The sequence below is a fragment of the Nannospalax galili genome, unplaced genomic scaffold (assembly GCF_000622305.1).
Source record: "Nannospalax galili isolate Female #2095 unplaced genomic scaffold, S.galili_v1.0 scaffold639, whole genome shotgun sequence".
NCBI lineage: Eukaryota > Metazoa > Chordata > Mammalia > Rodentia > Spalacidae > Nannospalax > Nannospalax galili.
The window spans coordinates 951,022-967,001 of record NW_008344644.1 but is presented as its reverse complement, the minus strand read 5'-3'; the positions used below and the strand labels follow the sequence as shown (position 1 = coordinate 967,001).

General features: G+C 40.6%; 1 protein-coding gene across 4 annotated transcripts in view; it reads left to right on the top strand.

The window, feature by feature from the left end:
• The window catches only part of LOC103740310 (ST18 C2H2C-type zinc finger transcription factor), a 165,346-nt gene that overhangs the window by 132,840 nt on the left and 16,526 nt on the right, over nucleotides 1-15,980 (top strand). For 3 of the 4 annotated variants that reach the window (XM_008840900.2, XM_008840901.2, XM_008840903.1), the window contains 6 exons: nucleotides 871-986; nucleotides 6,048-6,110; nucleotides 7,234-7,302; nucleotides 9,547-9,609; nucleotides 9,710-9,790; nucleotides 10,948-11,169. In XM_008840900.2, the coding sequence (XP_008839122.1) occupies nucleotides 871-986; nucleotides 6,048-6,110; nucleotides 7,234-7,302; nucleotides 9,547-9,609; nucleotides 9,710-9,790; nucleotides 10,948-11,169 (614 nt within the window). The remainder of the gene's footprint in view (nucleotides 1-870; nucleotides 987-6,047; nucleotides 6,111-7,233; nucleotides 7,303-9,546; nucleotides 9,610-9,709; nucleotides 9,791-10,947; nucleotides 11,170-15,980) is intronic. The other variant, XM_008840902.1, reaches the window with a different exon arrangement.

Below are 15,980 nucleotides of genomic sequence, written 5' to 3'. Positions count from 1 at the left end.
GAAAAATGAGCTAATTATGCAAATGAGGAGCATCTTCAATAGTTTTCTGTGAAATAATGTATCACTTGGTAAATAAATGATTTAGAGAAATGAGCTAGATGTGGTGGCACACTCCTTTAATCCCAGCACTTTATAGGCAGAGGCAGGTGGATCTCTATGAGTTCAAGGCCAGCCTGGTCTACATAGTGAGTTCTGAGAGAGCTAGGACTGCATAGAAAGACCCTGTCTGAAGAAAAAATAAAAATTAATGTTTTTCATGTGGGATCCAGATCAGCATCACGCATAAAAGGAGGCATGAAACTTAGTAATATACAGCAAGAAATTTCATCTAAAGAGAAAAGTAAAGAAAAACAGTGAGGTAAAAAGAATTATTCAGAAAAATGAAATTTAATGCCTGACTACTGAGGACTCAGCTCTTACACACAGATAACTTAGATCTTAATGACTTAGTGATTAGAATGAGGATCTGTTAACCTGTACTTACTTCTTCCTGTTCTATTTAAAACTCTGTGTGAATAACTTATCAGTTTTCCTTCTGTTTCACTACCATCGTAACAGCTGGATACGCAGACTATGATTCTCGGGTTCTTTAGGGCATATTTATTATATATTAACAATTACATGGTTCAAACAAATTGTCTCCGTATTTGCTAAGAAGTGAACTTTCTAAGGGTGTTCCTGTCTGGTTGTACCCTGCACTCCAGCCTTCTCTTTATTATCTTATTTAATCTTATATGAGTCCCGTGTGGTACTCCAGCTAAGTCTTCAAGCCAAATGCAATTTCAAGTCCATTCGTCTTTTCAGGGTCCCTAATGACTTCTTTATCTCTTTTTTTCTCCTTTGTTTTTCTTGCTGTTGTTTATTTTCCAGAAAGACCCTGTGAACTCTCTAGAAAATTTAGAGGAAAAAAAGTTTCCTGTAGAGGCCTCTATTCCAAGCCCAAAGCCCAAGCTCCATGCAAGAGATCTCAAAAAGGAATTAATCACGTAAGTGGTGTCCAGTCACCTGCTCCCAAAATTCTGCCATTAGGAGACTTAAAGTTTCACAGTTTTGATTCATAATATCCTGGTGTATATAGTTAAATTTAGAACTATTTAGGACAATTTGAACTAGTAGTAGTTGGATACCAACATGTACCTAAACTATGCACTGAACTAAGGGAAGCTTTTACAGATGTGTACATGGCAAGGTCTTTTGCTAAGGGAAGGAAAAGTCTGTTGATTTTAAAAAAATATATGAAAATGCCAGGTGTGGTGGCCATGCACCTTTATTCCCAGCCCATAGGCGGCAGAGGCAGGTGGATCTCTGCGAGATAGAGGCTACCCAAATTCACATTGACTTCCAGGTGGCCTGTCAAGGGAGACCCTGACAAAAACAATTTTAAAAAAAGAAAGAACATAACTCTTGAAGGTATGTGCTTTGGTCACAGATTCTCAGCTGAGATACATTGACCCCACAAGGTCTTAATCTCTGCTTTGAGAAACCTACTAACCTTGAAACGCTGTGCAATTTATGGCTTGGGTAAGGGAGTGAATGGTTTTCCTTACACCTTGGGCTTTTGTCTCAGAATTGTTTAAAGAGTAGTTACCCTGATGCAAACATTAATGCAATGCAAACATGTATCAAAGTATCACCTGTGCTCTGTGTCCTTCAGCTTGCTGTCACTGCTACAAAGTACCTGCTATCATAGGAGGTTGATTATGGCTCATGGCTTTAGGGGTTTCAGCCTGTGGTCACTTTTCTCTGGTGCGTTTTGATCTGTGAGGAGGCAGAAAGAGCATCATGGCAGGAACATGGTGGAGGAAGCAGCTTGCATCAGTGTCTAGGACACAAGAAGGAGGACCCCAGTAGCCTCTTCAGGGACACACCCCAGTGACACTGAGGTTTACTACCTCCCGGTAATACCATAGGCTGGTTACTGATCCTTCAGCTCATAGCCTCTGGGAGATAAATTTAAGATGCAAATCATGGTAACCCCTAAAAATGACAATTACTATGTGTCAATAAAAACAAAAGTAAAATAAATATAAACCAGGGCATACCTGAAGACAGTAAGTGCTACTTACGAATGCAGATGAGTGAGTGGAATTCTGGAGACAATTTGCCATAAGTAAATGATTGATAAATATTCAGCACATAGAACCATGCACAAATACGTGGGCAACTGCCAATTAATCAGCTTCCTTTCTACTTTGGAACCCACACCTCTACGCTCTCTGTGTCCCTTTACATAAGATATATTTTTTCCATTTAATACAAATGTTAAAGCCGCTCCTGAAACAGCTTCCAAGCAGACTCTCTTGGCCTCCCTTGTTTTTACAACTAAATTCCTTAGGAAGTGGCCAGTGGTGTGATCCTGAATCTTTTCCACTCTTATGGGTCCACCCAAACCACTGTCCTTATTAAGCTTTCTACCACCCTCTGACTTCCAATCTGGATGTTGGTACTTGAGCCTCCTGTTCCTGCTTGGTGGACAGAGGGTGCCATGATCACACCCTCCTCCATGAGCCATCACTCACCAGCCACACCTGGCTTCTGGGACCCTGCACCTGAGGACTTTCCCCACCTCCCTGTGATTCCTTCTTAGTCACTGCCCCCCCATGGTGCGAATACCTGCAGCTCAGTCCTGAGACCTCTTCTCCCCTCTTCCTACATGTACTGGAACTGCCACCCCCAACTGTGACCTCTAAAATACATCAGCTAGGCCACAGGAACAGAGAACTATCCACCCCCCGAACCCTGCCCCCTAGGTCATGCTATATCTTGTTTCCCATGCACACCTGTCTCAGGCCCTTACAATTGCTATTTCTTCTCCCTACAGTCTATAGAATGGGTGCATCCTCTTGACCCCTGCTCTTTCCTCCATTGACATTTGCCAGGGAGATCCTCTGTCTACTGCAGTTGCTCAGCACAAGTCTGATACTCCTGTCCTGCTTTCCAGATCTCTTCTTCACCAGCATTTATCACCACCTCACCAATTTGTACAAATTGTTTCCTCTCTGTTCTCTGTTGCCTGCCCCTCTTCCCGGGAATGAGGCCTGGAAAGTGTGGTTGTTTGCTTTTCTTCAGCTTCTGTTCTCTGCTTTGGCTATACCACTGGTGCATAATATGTACTACTGTGCTTCTTATATACCCAAACTGCATGCACAGTGACCTAGAATGCAGTGCATGTTTCAGATGCTGACCAGTGCTAAGTATGGGCTTTGTACAGATTGAACTTCTATAGAATTAGCAGTTTGCTGCCTCTACATGCAAGTGGCCTTTTTAGAAAACTTTTAAAAATTTTATATGTATGTGTGCATGCGCCTGAGTGAGTTTATGTAGCATGACAGACATGCAGATGCCTGTGGAGGCCAAAGAGGGTGTTGAATCCTGTGGAACTGGAGATGCAGGTTGTGAACCACCTGATATCGGTCCTGGGAACTGAACCCAGCTACTCTGTTAGAGTAGCAAATGCTATTAACTGCTGAGACATCTCTCCAGCTCCATTCAAGTAGCTTTTAAGTAAGTTTAGACACTACATTTTTTAAAGCTTTCACAGGCAAGCCTGCATGGGTCCAATAGTGTGCTGCTGTGTGAATTCAGTCTTTATCTGGGTCGTGGTGGTGTACACAACGTGACAAAGAGCACCATTTAAATTTCCCAGAACGTTTTCTTTCCAAAAGGCCACTTAGGATAGCCAGGTACTTATTCCCACGTGGACCTACTGTTTGAGCTTGTTCATCATCTCTTAAACTTCCTTTCCACGTGTGCTTTTGTAATACCTTCAAAAATGGCAAATTTCTATCTTTTGAAGGTGGATTGTTAGAAATTGCCAAAAGTCATTACAAACTAAATGCTGTGTAAATGATTGATGATTGACCATTTGGGGCCAGAAAATGAAGCGAGATTATTTTGTAATGGACACTGCTCCTGAGTATGAAGGTAAATACAAAAGAGGAAGGTTTCCAAAGACCTTGAACAATGCTTTGGGTATAACCATGAATTCCTTGAAAGTTAAAAGACCTCTCAGGTGCCACATTCGGATGGGTATCCCTGGTGTATACACATCTGTTTTAGTGCATTTACTTCATAAATACCTGACTACTCAGTGACACTCTGTTTTTATTGTATTTCATTTATGTTTACAAGAGATGATAGAACCTTAATTGCTTATTAAAAACTGGTCAGAATAGAATTTTTAGTCTAACTGTCCTGTAACTTGCATAGGTTTGAGCACCAGTTACCAAGGGAATTAGTTTCATTACTTTGATTTTGGTGTTTTTATCTGTAAACCTTCCTAGAATATATCACCCAACAAGCCCTGGCACCTGGTCTGTATAATATATTTTCACGCAGGTTTGAATTTGTGCTAGGCATCAGAACCCGTGATACCAGAAACTTTCCCTGTTGTGGTGGTGTTACTATTGCTTTATATGCCTTTGACTTTTTTATACCACAAAGCTTTAAAAAAAAATCGGCTAATCAAATTTACATGCTCTTATTACATTTCATGGATAATTTATTTAAAATCAATGTAACTTCTTTGCCTCTTTGGAAATGTTAATGAGTGTAGTAAGAAACTGAAAAATAAAATAACACAATCCTTTTTGGAGCACCATATGGTAGTGAGAATTCCCAAGCACTTGAAACACCCCATCACCCTTTCAGTGTTCCAGTTGTATCATGTTCAGAGATGTTACTAAATGATTGTTATCAACAAGATAACTCAGCCAAAATGTGATCACTGTTCATATTTTTTTTAGTTTTTTACATATATTTTAGTATCTATGCTTTCTGGCATCCCATCAAGAAAGAGGAATAGGGGAAGAATTAAATGACCCAGTTTAGGTTAGTCCCCAAAAAGCAAACATTCCTTTGAGAGTTATAATGTTTATAGTTCCTTTACGTTACCTGGAAACATTTAGAGAGCTTTCAGAGGGGAAAAAGTATTTAGAAAGGAATAATGTCAGAAATGTGTTAATTCCAAAATATTTCTTCAAAAGACTTCATTCTTGCACGACACGGGTACACTTACATACATGCAGGCAATACACTCATGTACATAAGATAAAAATAATAAAATATTTTTAAAAGACTTCATTCTGTATTTGACTGGAAAGACCGTTGCCCTAGGCTGGAGGTCAGAGCAGATGCATGAAGGATGTAGCAGATTCTCCCTCAAGTCCTTGGCGCTACCACAAGTAGTACTGAGTAGCTAGGGTCACTCTGCTCATGCCAATGAGTACTTTCGGCAGCATCCTAGGAAATAAATTGTTGAAAAACCAAGGCGTCTCTAATTGGCAGGGAAATCACTTAGGGATAACTAGTTTCTTTATTTTAAACACACATTAAGAAGCCTGAAAGGACCCATTTCGGAGATGGCATGAGGAGACACCAGTCGTACTGGAGCACCTTTGGCAGGTGTACTTAAAGGCTATTCTTGGTCTAGTTGTGAATTAAGGAGCATCATGTTGAGTTACAGCTTTGAGTGATACTGCTCAGGAGTTTTATTAACTAAATCTCTTGCCCATCTCTGTATTGTCAGTAACTTTCCCACCTAAAACATCAGCTTATATTGCAGTCAGAAGTTTCTTTTTCTCTTCGTAGTTTCTAAAACGTTTAAGAAATTGCTAGTCTTGTTCTTAAAAACCTACATAAATTCCTCCAGAATTTATCATATAGTTGGTGCAGGTATTTGCAGGTCTGCTATCGTAATAAATCATGTATACATAAATTTACCTTTCCCAAGAATAGAACATCATTGATTGTTGACTCACAAATCACTAGGACATGGTGTCACAAACCACTGTTGACATGCTCGTGTCACTTCCCTATATCATTTGAATTGGGGAATTGGATGTAACATTGGAAACATAACTAAGGAAGTAACCCAGAATGCTATGATTCCTAGTTTTATTTTACCTATAAATTATTAATGCACTAGTTTCTGCAAGTCCTAAATAATGCTATCTTGAAAGGAGACTAGACTTTGTAATCTGTCTGGAAGAACAAATAAACCTGTGAAATGCACTTGACACTCAGGATTTATATTTCTTTTGGCCCAGCTGTCCAACTCCAGGATGTGATGGAAGTGGTCATGTCACAGGCAACTATGCATCTCACCGCAGGTACCGAATGTCCTTGTGTGGGGTCAGGTTTTCATCATCTTGCTCTGCTGCAAATATTTATTCTCACCTATTCTGGCAAGATGTTTGTCTGGGTTAGGAAATGGACAGTGAGTTAGCTGGGATTGGAGGTTATTTTTCAGAAACACAGTTAGAGCATATATAAATCACGACTCTTAGTCAAAAATGTAATACCCTCAGAGAAATGCCACACAGCTTTAGGTCGAATTAAGAGCCTTTTATTAGCTGGCAGTCAGGGACGGGGCTAACACCCCAAAGAGCTCTTGACCCTGAGGGGAGGCACAGTAGGGTTTATAAAGCTTAAAACCACAATTACATCATGCCAGTGGTAAAGCCAATAACTATAGTTAAAGTAGATCACCATAGTTACTCCAGACCAGGGGCAGGGCAGTAAACAAAGAGGTTTTCAGTTAACAAAAAGTTTGGGTTAGGAAAAACAAGTTTCTCAGTATTGCAGAAACAATGGGCTCCATGGAGATGCAGGTACTGGGAGGGAGGATGTGCTGTCTGGAGATGCTACCTGGCTACTTGTAAGTTTCCCAGTATTGTAGAAACAATGTACCCCTGAAACTACAGGTGTGGCCTTCATGGCTGGTAGGCTGCAGTGGGAGTGGCTGAGCAGAAATACAGGATAAAGCAAAAGTCAGCCAGAACAAAATGGAGTCAGCCTTGCCATTTTAGGCCAATTTAGGCTTCAGGTCAGGCTTTGATCCTGACAGAGTAGGCCATTCAGTGGATGTGGCATCTCCAGTCCTAGACAAATAAATCAAGCTGTTGGGGACACCAAACAGCACTGAAGGTTGTGCTGAATCTCTCTGTTACCCTCCTGATGATATGATTTTCTTTCCCTTGGACGGTGGTCCAAAGCTGACACCATCGTCACTGGTACTTCAGTGGAAGTGGGCTGTCAGTCACCACTGATCACTGAGTTCTCATTGGATTAAAAATAGAGAATCCAAGATTACAAAAGATGGTTTAAGTGGCCTTGAGCCCAGATTCAATTCTAGTTATTTGTCTCAGTTCCTACTCACCCATAACTTGATGTATGTTACAAAGTCAGATTTGTCCATGTCAGCATTGCATCTTCTTTCTCTTCCCTCTGTAGTGTTTCTGGATGCCCTTTAGCAGATAAGACTCTTAAGTCCCTCATGGCTGCCAACTCTCAGGAACTTAAGTAAGTGTCGGGAAGCTTGATATCTTCCCCTCTTCACCTGGTGGAGCCCTCCTTAGCATCCATAAGGCCAAGGGAAAATAAGTTGTACCTAACTGAATAGCAAAGCACTCTCACCAAAAAGCTTGAAACCAAGCCATTATACTTGACCTGCACTAATTTGCTTGCTTTTCAGCCTTGTGTTTTACCCTGATTTTTAAGGAATGATATATTTGTTAAGCAAACTTTTCTGGTTAATTTCAGAATTTATCTTCTGAATCAGACCAATGAAGATGTAGCAGAGCATTTCTATCATCAGTTTTAGGAAAATTGTATAATATGTTTCCTATGGGAATTTAAAATCTCCCAACAACCTTTAACTTTTACTAAACAATGTTTGGGCTCATTTTTACCTCATTTAAAACATCTCTGAGTTATGTATATATTTACTTATTGCCTTTATTTTTCCTATTCTTTTATTATGCATCTGTCATATGCTATTTTACATATCTATATTAAATATACAATACCTTCAAAATACAATATATCTTATACCCTTAATGAGCTAATATAAAAATCTGTAGCTTCTGTACCAGTAGAAAAAAAACTTTGAAATATGCAAATGTTTCTTATTTTCAAAGTGTTAGTACAATTTATTGTGTCAGAGTAGATTCTCAAAGTCCATTTATTGACTGCCATTTTCTAGATTGAAATATAAGAATATTACAGAATTATTAATTAACAGATTGAAAAGTAAGGCACACCAGAATACCTTAGTCTCTCTAAACTTCCACTTTACCACATTTTAATTGTAACTGTCAGTTCAAACACTTTCTTTAAACTTTTTTTTTTTTTTTTGGTTTTTTTGAGAAAGGGTCTCTCTGTAGCCCCAGCTGTCCTGGAACTCACTATGTAGACCAGGCTGGCCTTGAACTCGCAGAGATCCACCTGCCTCTGCCTCCCAAGTGCTGGGATTAAAGGTGTATGCTACCACACCCGGCTTTAAACTATTTTTTTAAAAAAGTCAGTAAGATTCTGAAAGCTTATAGATTAAGAGGTCCATTTGCAGTGTTCAGTAGCTCAGTGTTTTATGCAGCCATCTATCTCTTTTATCCACATAAGGGAAAAAAGGCATTTTACTGACCTCTTGTTTAGATACTCAAGGAGAATCCCAAATAAGGATTATTTGACACAATAGAAAATGCACAATTCCAGTAAATTGCTGTGCTAGTTGGTTTCTGTCAATTTGATACAAACTAGAGACACCTTGGAAGACGAAACTCACTTGAAGAATTTCCTACATTGGCTTGGCCTTGGCTATATCTGTGAGGCATTTTCTTAACTGCTAATTCAAGCAGGAGGTCCAGCCAACTGTAGGCAGTACCATTACTAGGCAGGTGAGCCTGGACTGTATAATGAGGGTAACTGAGCAAGTCAGGAGAACAGAGCCAGCGAACAGTGTTCCTGTGGTCTCTGCCTCAGTCCCTGCGTACAGGTTCCTGCCTTGAGTTCCTGTCCTGACTTCCCTCAGTGGTGGATTGTGACATGGGAGTTGTAAGCTGAAAGACACCCTTTCTTTCTCAAGTTACTTTTGGTCATAGTGTTTATCACAGCAACAGAAAGCAAACTAGGACAGCTATTAAAGCACTCTTTCACTAAAAAAAAATGTAAATAGGGAAAGATAAGGGGTAAGTCTACTTAGTTAGAGAGTAGTTCGTGTGGCTAGTTGATTAAAGACTCAATCCCTGTTTCTCTGGCTAGCTGGAAGAAATGTGTGCTTATTAATTTATCTGAAAAAAAAATACTGTATCTCAGGACTGGTGTTCCATGATATAAAAGCATCCCACGAAAGTTCATTGAGATAAAATTTAAGAAAAGGTACAGAGTATGGCGGTGTACACCTTTGATCCCAGGACTTAGGAGGTAGGTGCAGAGATTGACGCAGACAAATCCCGGTGAGTTCAGCGTCAGCCTGGTCTACATAGTGAGTTCCAGGTCAGCCACAGATACATAGTGAAACCCTGAAACCCTGTCTTTAAAAATAGGGCAGAGAAAAATAAATGTGTAATAGATAACAACTAATATATTGTCAACCAAGCATCACACATCAATTTTGTATGTTAAATTTTTCTTTAAATATGGATTGTTAATGAAAAGCCAATTACATTTAAACAGAAAGATTCCCACCAGAGCAGCTCATCGTCTTTAACTTACTCCAACATGTCATGTCCCCTAACCTGGGAGCCCACTGTATCCCTGTGTTTTCAGGTGTCCGACCCCAGGTTGTGATGGTTCTGGGCATGTGACTGGAAACTATGCTTCCCACCGAAGGTAAGACTGACCCCATGCCTAAAATCTTGACGAGTGTGTTGGCTGGTGCCAGTAACATCACGATGGGTTTGTGTTCTTCTTTGTTGGCTACACATTTTAGCTTGTCTGGCTGCCCTCGTGCAAGAAAAGGTGGCATCAAAATGACCCCTACCAAGGAAGAAAAAGAAGACCCTGAACTTAAGTAAGTGCAACAGATGAAGAGTGTGGCTTGGCTGCACCCTGTGGACTGTGTGGGAGGACCTTGACTGGGATGCCATTGAACATTCCCTAATCCTGGGGAGACAGACATCACTGGGAACCAGGGCTTCTGGATAAACAGCCATACTGTTTGGAAGTTCAAGAAGATTTTCTCATTCATAGCTGCTTCTGCATTCCTTTGACAATGCATAAGAAGGGAGAGATTCATTATTTTTCCACCTACTTTAAAGGAAAGCAGCACTGTAGAAGCACTAAGAATGGGCATAAACTTGGCTCCATCTCATAAAATGGGTGGCAAGTCAGCTAAGCTCGTACACAGCCTCATTTTTCCCTACCTGCAAAATGGGGTAATATTCTCTACCCAAAGTGTTTGCAGTGGACATTAAAAGACTTAATGTAGCCGGATGTAGTGGTGCATGCCTTTAATTCCAGCACTCGGGTGGCAGAGGCAGGTGGATCTCTGTGAGATCAAGGCCAGCCTATTCTACATAGTGAGTTCCAGGCCAGCTGAGGCTACAGGGAGAGCTTAGGTCAGAGCCAATTGTTATTACCGCTAACAAATGCTGTTTTGAGGCTACTGGTGGCATCCTTTAAAACTATCATGTGGGGCTGGAGAGATGGCTCAGCAGTTAAGAGCACTGGCTACTCTTTCAGAGGGCCCAGTTTGATTCCCAGCACCCACATGGTGGCCAACAGCTGTCTATAACTCCAGTTCCAGGGGAATCCAGCACCCCCCTCTAACCTCCACAGGCATTGTACAACACAGGTGCACTTACGTGCATGCAGGCAATATACTCATACACATAAAAATAGTAAGTAATGGGGCTGGAGAGATGGCTCAGTGGTTAAGAACACTGGTTGTTCTTGCAGAAGACCTGGGTTCAATTCCCAGCATCCACATGGCAGCTAACAACTGTCCGTAACTCTAGTTCCAGGGGGTCTGACAGCCTCTTCTGTCCCCTGTGGGCATTGCATGACATGGGTACACTTACCTACATGCAGGCAATATACTCATACACATAAAATAATAAATAATTTTTTTAAATAGTAAAATATTTTAAAAATCTATTATTGTTTCCTGACTAGATTGAACTGTTACTGCCTTTTTTCCACTTGGTAATGTCTCCTGTGTTTCTCTAGATGTCCCGTAATAGGGTGTGATGGCCAGGGTCACGTATCAGGTAAATACACATCACACCGCACAGCCTCGGGCTGTCCCCTGGCTGCCAAGAGACAGAAGGAAAATCCTCTCAATGGGGCCCCTCTCTCCTGGAAACTGAACAAACAGGAACTACCCCACTGCCCCCTGCCAGGCTGCAATGGGCTGGGCCATGTAAACAATGTCTTCGTCACCCATAGAAGGTAATCTTGTTTTCTGGGATTTTTCTGTTCTGTTGTTGTGGTTTGTTGTGACATGAGTTGCTTGGGGGAAGAGCAAAATTCTTTGACCTGTCATTGATTATAGAACTTTAGATATCCTTACACTGTTTTGCTAAGTAGATATTTAACTAGCCTGAAGAATGAAAAATGCTATTTTCTCTATTTCTGAAAATTCACTACACTGTTTTCAAGTGCTCTAGAGACTGAATTTGCTTTTTTAAATTCTAAAATACTGCTTATATTGCTATTTTTAAGTGGTTCAGTCTTTTAGCGGTTACTGCAGTTCCAAGTGGCGATATCGCTTCTATTATGTTGTGTAATTGTAAACTTCGCCGTATGTATTTATATCATTCCTCCTTCTCATGCATTGGCTCCATTTCAGGCCAGGGTAGCAGCTCCTCTGCTGCTGGGGAGATGTGACTCAAGCACAGAAACTGCTAAGAGTGCGAGGATGTAGGAGGGTAGACAGCCCTTCTAGAGTTGCACCTGACAATCTTCCTTCATCACTGAGCATCATGGTTCCTGGGGACACCATCTGGTGTTCAAGGATGATCTTAATCCAGCTTTTGGATAATATTATATCTAAATGGAAAAAGCTAGAAGGTTCCTGATATATTTCTCCAACCAATATGTGGCCACCCCCTTCTAGTCTTGCAGACTACTTTGTGTGCATCATATTGATTTGGAGCCCAGTGATATTTCAGGGAACCTTTGATGCTTTTACGGGCAGTATACAAACTGAGCAAAGTCAGAGCATTTTGGTACTCTGTCCTGAAGGTACAGGTCAATGATACCAAAAAGTGATCCTTCCAGAAACTGTTTGCAAACTGCCAGTGAAATCATCTTATAGAGAAAACTAGAATTTGTGTGTGGAGGTAGAGGACAACTTCAGTAATCAATGACATCAGAAAGTGAATCCTTCCCAGGATTTGCTTGTTTTCAGGTTGCCAGTGAAACCTGCTTATGGAGAAAGTCTGACTTTTTCAAATGATGGCTTTCAGTGTAGGCTCCTGTCTACCATGGCACACCTTCTTTTAACCTGTGTTTAGGTCCTTGTTTCCTATTCAGGAACAGTAATCACAAGTCAAATGTCCATAAGTTATCACCTGCCATTTTGTTTTAGGAAAGTAAATGAAGTCTGTTTTCAGACCACCCTGAGTATTCTAAGAAGGCAAATGAGGTGTATCTGCCCATGGCCTTGATATGCCCTGAGTTGCACATTTGATGGAAATCATATAAGACTCATGTTGATTTTTTGTCTTTTCACTATGGAGCCTACACCCCAGGGGTTCTATCCTGGGTATACCAAGTTCCACTTTCAAAACTATAAAGGATTTCTGTGGTGGGGAGAGAAGATCACATGTGCGTGTGTAAACATGTGTGTAGCCATCAGAGGAGAACCTTCATTCAGGCACCTTCCATCTTTGTTTGATAGGTCTCTCATTGGCCTGGAACTTCACCTAGTAGGCTAAGTTGATGGGCTGGTGAGCTCCAGGGACCCACCTGTCTACACCTTCCATCTCAGCATCACAGATCACAAGCACATGCCACCACATCTTATTACATGGGTTCTAGGGATTGAACTCAGAGCCTCACATTTGGAAGGCAAACCCTTTACCAAATGAGCCATCTTCCCAGCCCATTTCTATATTTTTCTAGACCCATTTCTTTTAAATTTGAAATTTAACTTCATATTCTGATTTAATTACATTAGAAGATACAAAGTATCAAGTGGCATTTATGAAAACAAAGCCTCACTTTCATAACAATATGTGTAGGTTCTGAGTTGTGTAATGGTGTATAATGCTTTGTTAACTTTTTTACAACACTGTGTCTCCCTGGAAATTTGCTAAAATTGTTTGAGCAAAGCAGAACTCTCAGGGAGAATGCAGGAAGGTTCTACTGAGATGCTACTAGTCGCTCTATTACATATGGACTTACCATGGGCACCTGTATAATTCCATTTTACAAACTAAATATTCCTCCCTTTGATAACTGTTTTCTTAGAACACATCATGTGGCAATAGAACAGGACACACCTGTGCAAATAATTATGAAGCTTGCCTAGTCAATGATTGGCAGAGAGAAGCTTTTCATTTTCTTTTCCTGTGTAAATAATCTATCACTTAATCAAATATGAGCAAATCACACAGTCTCCTCTTTTTAAAATGCTATCTAATCTCTGTTACCATTATGTTCTTACATGTTTCATATATTAAATAGAATTATGTTCTATTCTTTTCTATGTGTATTTTTATTAAATTTTTTGTGCATTTCATACAAAGCATCGTAATCTTTATACCCCTCCCTCATCCGGACACCCCCATAGCCCACCCCACTGGATTTTATGCTTTCTATCATATATTTTAAGGCCCATCGAGTCAAGATAGTGTACCCAGACATCCCTCAGTGCAAACTCATCAACTAGGGTCTAGTCAGCCTATCTAGTCTCTCTCTTAAAGAAGATCAACTCTCCCTCACCCAGCAGTAATCAGCTGCCAATAGTTCTTGGCTAAGGTGGGGGTCTGCTGCCCATTTCTCCAAATCTGTGCTGGAGTTTTGGCTGCTTGAGTTTACATGGGTCTTGTGCATGCTGACACCATTGCTATAGGTTCATATGAGCATGGTTCCAGGAGCCTGTAAGACTCTGTTTCCATATGGTCATGTACCTCCTTCCCTGGCTCTTACAATCTTTCCACCCCCTCTTCTGCAATGATCCCTGAGCCCTGGGTGGGTGGAGTTTAATATAGGAGTCTTGTCCAAAGACACAAACTCTGCTTTGGCCATTTATGGCCTTTTTTATTCATTGCCCTCTGTGGCATGAAGGAGCTTAGTTGGTGAGACTTGAGAGATGCATTAGTATTCTCTCTATCCCCTTGTTCCACTACATTCTGTCAGCCTTAGGTATAGAGGTTCCATTGTAGATGTGTCACTTAGGGTTGGGCATCTCACAAACACTTTTCTCAGTGTGACCAGTTGTGTAACTCTGCAGTGGTCTCTGTCTGTTGCAAAAAGAACCTTCTTTCATGAATGGTGACTGGCATACTTGTTTATAAATACAAGGATCCATATTTAGCATATACTAAGAAATTACATTTGTCTATGAATATGATACCCTAAGGGTTTTCTCTAAGATCTCTGACATCTCCTGTCATGTATATTGGGCTATGTTTACATTACCATACATGAGTTCCCTCCCATTGAGTGGGCTTTAAGTCCAATTAAGTAGCTGCTGATTAACCCCAAGATAAAAGTGCCACTAATGCAACAATACAGTTTGCTGTGCTGGTCATTGTTGTGGTTAACTTGGGCCTTAAAGCTGGGGTTGGACCATTGATTGATGTTCTCCCTTAGCAGTTTGCATAGTGTCCTCCAAAACTATGAGAGTTAGCCTTCAGGGAGGAGGCTTCCAGGTCAGTTCCAGCTCCATTACTCCAAGTCCTGTGTCTTAAGTATACTCTGTCTTCAGCAATAGGGTTTTACCTTCAAGTTTTGGGAGGCAATTAAAGGCTGTGGCAATAGCCTGAGTAGTTTGGGAGTCTCTTGGACAACCCTGGCCAACAACTCAAAGGGAGCTTTCTCCTGTATGGCATTGTTTCTTGTTGTATAGCCTTCAGCTAAATATATGGATTCATGTGGAGATATTTATGTATAATTTTTGAGTAGGCTTTTGAACTAATACATTTCCCTCTGGTTTTTCACACCAGCTAATCATTATTTATTTCTCCTTCCCTGCCTGCCTATACTCCTTCCTCCCTCCCCAATTAAAGTATCTCCATTTTCCCCATTTCAGCCTTTATAATACCTGGCTCCTATGATTCCCCCTCTTTTGAGCTCCTTCTTCTTGTTTACCCCCATGGTTCCTTGTATAACTCTCCATATTCCCTTCCCAGTTAAATTCCCCCCTTTTACCAATTTCCCCCTTGGTGACACCTGTCTCCTAATATTCTTCTCTCTCAGGCTCCTTCTTTCCCTTTACTTCCATGTTTCCTTTCCATTTTCTGGCTTTTGCAGTTACATCAGTACATATACTCACATATAAGGATTTGGAGCTAAGATCCACAAATGAGGGAGAACATTGTTTTATGGAGTCTGTGCTACTGCACTTAGTTTAACAGTTTCTAGTTCCATCCATTTACCTGAAAATTTCATCATTCCATCTTTCTTAACTGCTGAGTAGAACTCCATTGTGTAAATGTACCACATATTTATTATCGACCCATCAGTTGAGGGACACTTAGGTTGCTTCCATCTCTTAGCTATTGTGAAAAGAGCAGCAACAAACATGGATGTGCAAGTATCTCTGTAGTAGGATGAGTCCTTTGGATATATGTCAAGGAGTGGTATAACCAGGTCATATTGTAGGTTCAGTTTTCATTTCTTAGGAGTTTTCTACACTGCTTTCCATAGTAGTTGCAAGAGTTTGCAATCCCACCAGCAGATGAGCATTCTCTTTTCCCCACATCATCTCCAGCATTTGGTATCATTTTTTGTCTTGATCTTAGCCAGTCTGACTGGGGTAAGATGAAATCTTAAAGTGGTTTTGATTTGCATTTCCCTAATTACTAATAATGTTGAACACCTTTTAAGATATTTCTTAGCCATTTTTATTTCTTTTTTAGCAAACTCTCAGATCCATAGCCCATTTTTTCTTAAATTGGGTCATTTGTTTTCTTGGTTCTTTGTTTTTTTGAGTTCTTTATATATTGTGGATGTTAAACTTTTGTCAGATGTGTCATGGTGAAGATTTTCTCCCACTCTGTAGGTTTTTTCTTCACTTACTTGGTTGTTTC